The sequence below is a fragment of the Limulus polyphemus genome, unplaced genomic scaffold (genome assembly GCF_000517525.1).
Source record: "Limulus polyphemus unplaced genomic scaffold, Limulus_polyphemus-2.1.2 Scaffold3927, whole genome shotgun sequence".
In the NCBI taxonomy this organism is placed as follows: Eukaryota; Metazoa; Arthropoda; class Merostomata; order Xiphosura; family Limulidae; genus Limulus; species Limulus polyphemus.
In genome coordinates this window covers 32,921-44,461 of record NW_013669537.1, presented here as the reverse complement: position 1 = coordinate 44,461, position 11,541 = coordinate 32,921, and the positions used below count along the sequence as shown (strand labels likewise).

Here is an 11,541-nt window from a genome sequence, read left to right as displayed (position 1 = left end):
ATAAACGGAAACATCGGCACATATAGATATGTAGATCTTGAAAATCGAGTTGTTCAAAACATAAAAATAGCGTTCATAATTGGACCATTTGTTGGTTGAGATGTTGCAAAGGAAATATCTGCTGAACCTTTCATCTCTATAGTTTGGAAGCCACCTTTATTAAAACACATAAGCCTGTCCTTTACCGACAAAACGAATTCCTATACAATCTACACATCCTTCAGTAGGTCTCTGACATTTCCTGATTGGCTTAAGGACATACCAATCAGTTACTGCCTTACCGGCCTACGTTGATCTGACTCATTTTATAAGCTGTACTATTTCCTATAGATCATTTTCCAGACCGTTCTGCTATGATTAGTGTCTGGTGAAAAGCTTCAGCAGATATTTCCTTTGCAACATCTCAACCAAAAAATGGTCCAGTTATCAACACTATTTTCAAGTTTTGAACAATTCGACTTTCAGCTAACAGATGTTCCTGCATATAAAAGCTATCTTCAACATTATAATAAGTAATTTACATTAAATTTCATACTTATTGGATGGGTGGTGAATAAACTAGAGATGACGGGATGCTTAGAGAAAAAATGTCGCATTTCTCACATTCATGATTTTTTAAAATACTGCCCTATATAACTAAGAACATAAAACATATATTCTATTAAAATATGGATTATTGGATATGATTTTATGCTATACCAATTGGAAACTGATTAAATTTTGAATGTTAATAATTAAAAACCTCATGACGTGCAGTAAAGGATGCTTGTGCAGAGAGGGTTAAATGGTTCCCTGTTGCTCTGATTTACAAGCCAAAAATAATAGGTACAGCTTAAAGAAATGGTCATTATTTTGATCTTGAGATTTAACCACAAAAACATGAAACTTTCAAATCACATAATCAATTATGCTTTATTTGTAAAATGTTTTCAAACATTATTTATTTTGTCTGGTTGAAAATTATAGTTCACATTCCTTCTCATATTAATTGCTGATAAAAAAATTTTCAATTCACATGAAAATTTCAAATTGCTTAACACCATATTTCTTTGGCAAAGATGTAATTGGTGCACTCACATACCAATCAAATTCAAGGAAAGGTTAGTGCATACTTGTTGTCTCTGTAATGGCTTAATGAATCAACAGGATATTTGTTAAGTCAAGTTATTACATTAGGAAAAAAAGATTTTGGAGTGATAAGAAGCTTTCCTTTTAGCCAAACTACTACCACAATCAATGTCGATTCCAAGAAACACACATGAGTAGCAGCAATATAAAGAAAACGTTTACAATTGCAACCAAGTCAACTGGGGAAGAAGAAATATACTATTAATCCCAACATTCAAGAAAGTTTTGGGAATACCCACAAAATCATTAGTAGTGCACAGTACACAGTTTCTAAAACTGGTGGTGCACTTGCACTACCACACATATATTTTCAATAATGTAAGAACTGAAATCTGATAATTTTCAGGTCCTGATAAGAGATTTAAATACTCTTAGCTATGCAAGTATGCACCACAAAGCATGAACAGATTGATTATGCCACATCATATTTCCCTTGCACCACAATAGATTTGAGATAGGCTTTCCTTTAAAATTGACATTGTAAGTTAAAATAACACTGATTATTTTATATAAATTTGATATAAATAAAGGTTTCGAAGGTTCAATGTTTTTTTTTAAATTTATTTATTTATTATACATCAATGGGCCAGTTACCTTAAGAATCAAGGTATAATTTTCTTTCAATGTTAAGTAAAAAATTACAGAACATTTTATGAAAAAAAAATGTGAATGATTAACAATGAAAAGAAATATTTACCTATTTGAAATTAGTTTAGTAAGATTCTCTGTCTCTGAAGTTGTTGGTGATAGCACAGGTTTTTGGTTGTCAACATTCTGATTAGTCCTGGTACTTAAGTCGTGTCGATAAATATTCCTGAATGATGATACATGAGCAGCTCCAGAATGATGTTTTTGTTGTAATTTTTTTGAAGAAACATTAACATTCTCAAACCATGGTAACTCACCACCACCTTGAGTTATGCCTTGGAAATGAAAAGGACTCAACTCACTAGAATTAGTATTTTCTAACTCTTGGCTACTTGTTTGGCTGCAAATATCTGGGCCAAAATACTGGTATCTGCAAATCAGAAATATGTAAAGCAACAGTACAAACAATATTATTGTGTTATATTTTCTCAAACATAAATATGTCATAACAGGAGCAAGAACATGAACATGTTACTTCTGAATATTCCTCTTACACACACACACACACACACACACATACATATATATATATATATATATATATTAAATTTTTTATAGTTCTTGCAAAATTTAACATTTTCTAACATTAAAAATGTATTTCTGATAGGTACTTACCTCTACTCGCTCAAGGCATTGGCAAATCTTATGAATAGCGCACCAGTCTTTTATACCCCTATATTTTTTTAATCATTGCAACAACATGTACTGATCATGTGACCACCTTCCACCAATTCTATTGCATCCTATATACTAGTGCAAGTTGCAGCACAATCCTCATTTTCAATAACTGGTATATACAACCCCAAAAACACAGGCAAATCAGTGGGGAGGAAGGGTGGGAAGTGGTTGAGTAGAGGTAAGTACCTATCAGAAATACATTTTCAGTGATAGAAAATGTTAACTTTTGAAATGGTACTATCTATACTCCCCCATAGCTAGAATCCCACATGGGAAATGTGGAAGTGCTGGTGAAAGCACAAAAAACAAATAATTTGGTGGAGAGCGACCATTATGAAAAAACAAAAATAAACAGGTATGCCAATATTAAAATACGAGGCACACCTGTGGGGTATAGCACTACTTCTGGAACAGGTATGCTCTTCACCAAATAAAGAAGATAAGACATATAGGGCAAAAAGGAAGAGAATATGTGGCTACGGCTAGAGGACCATACATATGAATAGGCCAAGTGCGGTCTGCCCAGGCAAAAAACATTCAAGGGAAGTGCCTTGGAATATGACTCATTATGCCAAGTGCAGTCCAAGGACAAAAACAACATGGAAGCACCTTGCATAAGTTTGTAAAATCAACAAGGGTGGTCTGCCTGGGCAAAAATATCCAAGGGAAGCCTCTCGGTATACATTGGATTATATCAAGTGCAGTCCATCTGGGTAAAAACATCTAGAGGAAGTGCCTTGCATAAGAGATTTCATTCATATGATATGTGTAATATGCAGCATAAAAATGATAGAGAAATTGACAATTCCAGTACACATGGGCAAACACATCCAGGGGAAGCACCTTGGATTGATATCAAGATAGCCAAGTGAGGTCCACCCAGGCAAAAACATCCGAAGGAATCCCCTTCGTATACATTGGATTATGTCAAGTGCAGTCCATCTGGGCAAAAACATCAAGTGGAAGTGTCTTTCATAATAGACATAGTGCCATATTGTGTGTACAATATGTAGCATAATGACAATAACTCTCTTTTCATTGAATGAGCTCATATGCATATGAGATTTTTTTGTTGTATAAAACCCACTCGTGACGAAACCTCCACGGTCCACCACTCCAGCTACTGGGAACCAGAAGTGGTAAGGACCCTTGTGCTCCACTAGAAGAAAGAGGGGGGGATTGGAAGGTCTGGAGGAACAACCCACCGGAGACAGTGCAATGGGTGTTTGCATTTCTTTATTTTGAAAAGCGGAAAGATCCGGATTGTAACAATCACAGGTCAATAGAGATGGGCAAAAATCCCTATCTACTTTACTCATGAAGTCCATAAGTGACAGTGTTCAGGATATATATAGACAGATACACCACTGGAAAACAGAAACACCCCATCTCCACAGTGAGCATTAGAAAGAAGTAGAGTAAATGATAGTATAAAACGATTCAACATTCCTGAACAGGCAACACCCGCCACCAAGTGGAATCTAGAAATGCAAAGGAAAACAACTGTTTCTGAAATAGTAAAAAAAAAAGAATGCATAAGTGAAACCAAAATGTCAACTTACTCCAGTTAACGGGGAACAGATGTATGGAGAATCATCACAGACGGAAGATGATACCAAACTAAGGAGGATACAATATTGTGCAAATAATGTGTGATGAATGTATTGGGAGTTGTCCACATTCCTGCTTGTACAATCTCCTCCAAAGATTGCTTGAATGAACATACTGATCAAATTTAGGGTCATGAAACAACTGTCATGGTACCCCATGCAGTGTCTTAAATATATAGAAAGAAGCTAGCAAGGAACTAGCATATGGTACCAGTATATTATAGAATAAATCAGTTTAATAGCACTCCACAAATAAACCTTGATAAAAACAGTGATTAACACTATATATTAAGTTTTGTTGTCATGCCACGGCCCAAAAAGTGTAGAGAATTGTCAGTAGAACAGAGAGTTTGCATAAAAGCTTTTTGTGATGCTGGTTGGACTCTCCGACAAATTGCTGCAGACTTGAAATGCTCCCCAAACACTGTCAAGTACACTGTAGATCGTGATACTGAGACATGTAAATTTGAAAATAGGAAAGGAAGAAGCAGAACACCTAAACTCAATGATAGTGATGTTAAATATAATAGTTTATGCAGTCTTCGGGACACAAGGAAAATTGTCACTGATCTCAAGCACGAGATAAACGACCATGTACCAAATGACAGAAATGTGTCCAGATCTACAGTATCAAGAAAACTCAACAAGAATGGAATATTTGGTCATGTAGCTTTTAAAGAACCTTTACTTCAATCTCCAAATATTGTCAAAAGACTGAAATTTGCTAAATAGTACAAAAACTGGACTTTTGATAATTGGAAAAAGGTGTTATGGACAGATGAGTCCAAATTTGAAATATATGGTTCAAAATGTAGGTTGAACGTCTGGAAGAAGAAAGGTGAAAGATAATTACCTCAATGCATAGCACCTACCATGAAGCATGGGGGAGGCATGATGGTTTGGGGGTGTTTTTCTGCTGAGGCGACTGGAGATATCTGCAAAATAGATGAAATAATGGACCAGCACAAGTATTATCGGATAGTGATTCGTTATGGTATATCCAGTGGTTTCCGTATTATTGGTAAAGGATTCTATTACCAAGTAGATAATGACTCCAAACACTCATCCACCTTATGCAGAAATTACTTAGCTAAGAAAGAAGCTGCTAGAATCATTCAAATGATGCAATGGACCCTACAGAGCCCCGATCTCAACGCCACTGAGCAGATCTGGGAGTTGACAGATCAAAAACTTGACAAATCAAAAGTTAATTCCAAAGAAACTTTATGGGAGGGTATTAGAGATATTTGGAGTAAAATTCCAAAGGACACTTTGATTAAATAAGTTCTAACAATGCCTGAAAGACTGTCAGCAGTTATTAAAGCAAAAGGGGGACACACAAAATATTAACTGTTTGCTGAACTCAAGCACTTCCACTGAGTTTCTGTTGTATTAAATATGAAGATTAATAAAATTTTGAGGTTTAACCAGTGATTTACCTTCCACTGTTCTTTGAAAGTAGCCTGAAATTTAATTTTTGACTTTATCCTAACACTTTTGCACAGTACTGTATATATATAAAGCACAAAAATCTGTGCTTGTCTGTCCATTATCTAACTGCTCCTAGGTTCTGGGCCAATTTCAACCAAACTTCGTGGAATGACAGTTTGGAACAAGTGACAACACAAACATCTTATATATCTCAGAGAGTGCACTAACATTCTCTATGGAGGAATGAAATGAAAAAAATGGCTGCCACTATTGCAATAATACATAAACTCAGCTGAAGTTTCTACTCCACCAGTCACTATAAGGCTAATATGAAGAGCTGTTTTTTGAGTTATAACCACTTCCTACTTTGACCTGTGACCTTTCAACTTTGGCCCATAAGACACTTCTGCAGCCAATGACTGTCAATTAATTAGTCACATAAATCACTGTGGAAGGACATAAAGAGCTGGATGTTGAAAGCAGGTATGAGAAAGCATGCATATTGCACTAGTTTGGCCACTACCTTTTCCTAGAAAGTCACCTTGACCACCACAAAATGTATACCATATTTTAAGTATATACATAGTGAGTTCTTAAAGCTTATACAAAACTTTTGCCGAGGTAATAATGAATGCTGTAATAATGTTATGTTATAAACAAAAATTGTGTGAAAGTTAGGATTTTTGTATTTTTTTATCAAAGCATTCACCCAAACATTTGTTTAAGTTCATAACCTGGACAAAGGACAGGTACCTCAGCTTGTTGATAATAAAGAAGTTTAATTGAATTTTGAGTGTAACTCTATAAAATGTCATGATGTGTACAATTTGACCTACCCATAGTGAGAGGGTTAATACTATATGATTATCCTTCCTCAGAAAGGACTAGGACATATCTTCGTGTCATATGTATACCAGAGGTGGCATTTCACATTGAATGGAGAGTTCTCTATGAACAAAATACATGAGAGCTAAACATGTCACCCATGACTCCGTGCACAGCACTCATATAAAAAGCAACATGACACTGCACAAGCATATTCAAATTGTTATTATTAAGTGCATTAAACCTATGTAACTCAACCAGAAGTTATGAAATAAATCAACATTATGAGATTTGTTTTAATAAATTTCAATAAAAGAACAATGTACATGCAACATGAAAGTAAGATACCAAGAACACAATGAAAACTGCTTGAAATCCTCTTAGAACTAATTAACATATCTAAATAAATTTGTATAGGCTTTTGCCTCTATAATATAATAAAGACTTCATCTGAGATTTTTCAACGACATTGTTTCTCTATACTTGTATAACTAAAACCAGAAATTGGCAATAAGTAGAATTTCCCAATCAATTATTTGCATGAGACTGAAGAGTGGAAATAAAAGAAAATAGTAAAAAACAGAAACAATAATTTTGATTAGTAGATTTTCATGACATTTGTCAATTTCGTTGTAATTTCAATTAACTTACAATACTAATGATGTAATCAATTATAATAATTAATCTTGTTAATTGCCCAACTTTAGCTATAAAGCAGTATTTAATTTTAATTCTAGTCAAATATTGAAACTTTGGCAAATTGTATAACATTGTTACAGCTAAAAATTGGAAATAGTGCATGCATAATTTTATAAAAGTTAATTTTCCTCTTTAATTAGTTAAGTGTAGCTTTTTTAATACTGGTGCTTACCAAGTACAATCAAACATCTATCAGTGGTTTGTTACAGTGACAAAAAAAACCAAAAAACCTTTATACTTTATTAGGATCATGAGGAGAACGACTGAGGGTAGCGCCACCGGCGTCCAGTGGACCCTCACCAAACAGCTGGAGGACCTGGATTTTGTGGATGATGTCAGCCTTCTGTCCCATAAGCAACAGCATGCACAGTCCAAGCTCACCCAGCTCGCTTAGGAGGCAGGAAAGACTGGCCTGAAGATCAACACCAGAAAGACTGAGGTGATGCGGCTGAATAACAAACAAGGGTGCCCACTGTAGCTGCAGGGAGAAGACATCAAGGAAACAGAGCGCTTCGTTTACCTTGGAAGCATAGTAAGCAGAGACGGCAGTGTAGATGAAGACATTAGGAGCCGGATCAACAAAGCAAGGCTCGCGTTCAACACCCTGCGACCCATCTGGAACTCCAAAGCCTTATCTTCAACACAAATGTAAAAGCAATCCTCCTGTATGGGTCCGAGACATGGCGAGTTACGAACACTATCACCAACAAGATACAGACGTTCATCAACAAGTGCTTGCGACACATCCTAAACATCAGGTGGCCAGAGAAGATCTCAAACACAGAGCCATGGAAAAGGACCAACCAGAACCCAGTCAGCCAAAACATCAGGAAAAGAAAATGGGGCTGGATTGGACACACACTGCGAAAACCAGTCGACAATGTTACAAGGCAGGCCTTGGACTGGAACCCACAAGGGAAAAGAAAAGCTGGGAGGCCAAAACAGACGTGGAGGAGATCGGTCGGGAGTGAAGCGAAAACCGCCGGAATGGCGTGGACCCAGCTAAGGAGAGCAGCCCAGAACAGAGTCCGTTGGTGAGGTGTTGTTGCAGCCCTATGCTCCACTGGGAGTCTACAGGATTAAGTCAAGTAAGTTGACCATATACAACAAAATTCCTGGCAATAATAAACTCAAACCCAAGTCAAAAACAATTAGTAACAGCAATAGCCCTACACCTGAATTTAAAAAACTTACAGATAACATTAACCCCAATCATGAAACCAAACAAGTTCTAGAGAGTAAAAGCCACATATTTAAGTTTAACATTACTTTCAACTGCCTTCACCTGAATATAAAGAAGTTGCAAATAGTAAAAGCCCACATCAGAAAAGAAGTAAAATAGAGATAATAAAAACCCACACTCCAAGAGAAACAAGTAACAGGTAGCAAAAGTCTCATACCTGAAGAGAAACAAGTAACAAGTATTAAAAGTTTCATATCTGAAGAGTAACAAGTAACAAGTATTAAAAGTTTCATATCTGAAGAGTAACAAGTTACAGGTAGCAAAAGTCTCGTACCTAAATAGACTCAAGTTACAGGTACCAAGGGTCTTACACCTAAAGAGAAACAATTAACAGATACCAAGATTCTAACACCTAAAGAGGAACAATTAACAGATACCAAGAGTCTTGCACCTAAAGAGGAACAAGTAACAGATACCAAGAGTCTTACACCTAAAGAGGAACAAGTAACAGATACCAAGAGTCTTACACCTAAAGAGGAACAAGTAACAGATACCAAGAGTCTTACACCTAAAGAGAAACAATTAACAGATACCAAGAGTCTTACACCTAAAGAGAAACAATTAACAGATACCAAGAGTCTTACACCTAAAGAGGAACAAGCAACAGATACCAAGAGTCTTACACCTAAAGAGAAACAATTAACAGATACCAAGAGTCTTACACTTAAAGAGGAACAAGTAACAGACACCAAGAGTCTTACACCTAAAGAGAAACAATTAACAGATACCAAGGGTCTTACACCTAAAGAGGAACAAGTAACAGATACCAAGAGTCTTACACCTAAAGAGGAACAAGTAACAGATACCAAGTGTCTTACACCTAAAGAGGAACAAGTAACAGATACCAAGAGTCTCGTACCTAAATAGACTCAAGTTACAGATACCAAGGGTCTTACACCTAAAGAGGAACAAGTAACAGATACCAAGAGTCTTACACCTAAAGAGAAACAATTAACAGATACCAAGAGTCTTACACCTAAAGAGGAACAAGTAACAGATACCAAGAGTCTTACACCTAAAGAGGAACAAGTAACAGATACCAAGAGTCTTACACCTAAAGAGAAACAAGTAACAGATTGATAAGTCTCGTGCTTGTGGAGAATTACAGTTAGAAAAAGTCTTGCAACTGAATAGAAACAAGTTACATGTAGCAAAAGTCTTGTACCTGAAAAGAAACATGTAATAAGTACTAAAAGTCTCATAATTGAAGAGAAACAAGTTACAGGTACCAAAAGTCTTATACCTGAAGTGAAACAAGTAACAGCTCCAAAACTTTCATACTTGAAGAGAAATAAGTTACAAGCAGGAAAAATCTCATAGCTAAACAGAAATATTAGAGGTTGGAAAAGCATACACCTAAATCTGAACAAGTTATGGACCACAACAGTCCATACATAATCCAAGAAAGTATAGAGAAGAATGTTATATACCTGAACCTAAATTCACCTTCTCCATCTTCAGTTTCTTCATCACTTGCTTCTTCTGGAGAAACAAAAACAACCTCCATAGCAATCTCTCCTTCCTATATTAGACATGTTGAAATGAAACTTTACTGACAGTTTGTTTTAGTTTACATGATGAAGAAAATAAATAATAATTAACTAAATACCCATTTCCTTTGATGGCACACCAACTATATCCTATCACTTAGGTAATACATTTAACATCAAATGTAGCCTTGAAATCGCTATTTCTTACACTTGTATACAGTTTAAAACAGTGGAAGTTGATTATATTTAGAAATATTTTCGGCAAAGTATACTTTTAGGTAATAAAATGCTACAACAATATGCAAGTTGATACTAATATCACATCAGACTGTTAAAATATCCAGAATACTTTACACACTACATTTCTGAAAGTGCACTATCAGCTGCTATATGACTTGATTTATCATAAATTACAGAATTACATGCATAGGCTATAAAGTCACAGAAACATTTGGATTCAGAAGAATATGGAGAACCATTGAAACAAGTTATTTTTTTAATTCTGAGAAGAATTCGAGGTGATGTTTTGAAATTTAAACTTTACACTTCACATAAGTGAGATATTAACCAGAACACAATCATTAAACTGTTTTTTAAAAGTATAAAAAACTGAAATAAGCACTTCTTTGCTTTATTTGTTAGTGAATGTTATAGCTTCACTACTTTGTCTTCAAAACAACTAGTAAAATATAGTTTGTGTGAAGACTTATAAAGCAGTACTACACACATCAGTTTTCTGACATAAAGTGATAAAAGTTTCCTGGCAACTGCTCTTCTGCAGTGTAAAAATAATTTAACAAGGTCATTCATGTCATTAGCTTTGAAACTGTAACAAGTATTGTAACATTCCAATTCTGTGGCTTTGATTGGCTCACTAGCGACAAGCACAGTGCAATGGAAGTTGACAGCATACTTCTGCACATCTTTTTCATACAAACAATTTTTAGATTAACCCTTTTGAGACAGGTCACAGGTGAAAGACTATGTCATCTCGTTTGTTGACTCGCATTCAACATTTTATTCAACTACTATATCATGAATTTATATCAATAAGTTTGGTATCAAACTATATATATTATAATTCAAATTTTAGAACTACACATTACTCAATTTGTTAATTTAAAAGTAAATACTAAAAAACACAGACAAGCATCGATTTTGTGTGTCATGTGGCACGTTGAATTCAGCACTGGTTCAAAATAGATATTTGTGAAGTCAAAATACTAAGTCTATAGTTTCATACGAATTAGAAACTCAAATTACAGATATTGACAAGCTAGAATATAAAATAAGAGGGTCTTATCTTTTCTCTTTGCTAAGATATTGCTCACATAATAAATCAAACATAGTGGCACCCTGCTCACCTCCTTCCATTTTTGGAAATGCTCCCTTATATACACTTACTTCTACATATGACAGAATAACCAATCGGAAGCTCAGTATGTCCCCTACTTGTTTTCTCAGGCTTTCTAACGTACCTAGCACCATTCCTTTCTTTTAAACCAAGATTTCAATGAGGTAGGTTGTCTTTAGTCTGCTCGAAATTTCATATATTTTTAGACCCAAATACAGCTTAGATACTAAGTTTGATAAATTATAGTAGAATTGTATGGCATTGATTTACTACTTTATGATTTTGTAGTTATTCAAAAGTATATATAAAACCTAAATAAAATATTTTGTTTCATATCCTTTATGTGCAAAATTTTCAAAGGCTTAGCAACCTACAGCAGGCAGCAACCGAGTACAAAGGTTGTAACTAGAAGAGACAATTGTTTGCTTTACTTCT

General features: G+C 35.2%; 1 protein-coding gene across 2 annotated transcripts in view; it reads right to left on the bottom strand.

The window, feature by feature from the left end:
- The window catches only part of LOC106470293 (Golgi-associated PDZ and coiled-coil motif-containing protein-like), a 61,466-nt gene that overhangs the window by 22,950 nt on the left and 26,975 nt on the right, over window positions 1–11,541 (bottom strand). For both annotated transcript variants that reach the window (XM_022398899.1, XM_013930838.2), the window contains exons 7-8: window positions 9,693–9,784; window positions 1,826–2,146 (exon numbers count right to left, since the gene is read on the bottom strand). In XM_022398899.1, the coding sequence (XP_022254607.1) occupies window positions 1,826–2,146; window positions 9,693–9,784 (413 nt within the window). The remainder of the gene's footprint in view (window positions 1–1,825; window positions 2,147–9,692; window positions 9,785–11,541) is intronic.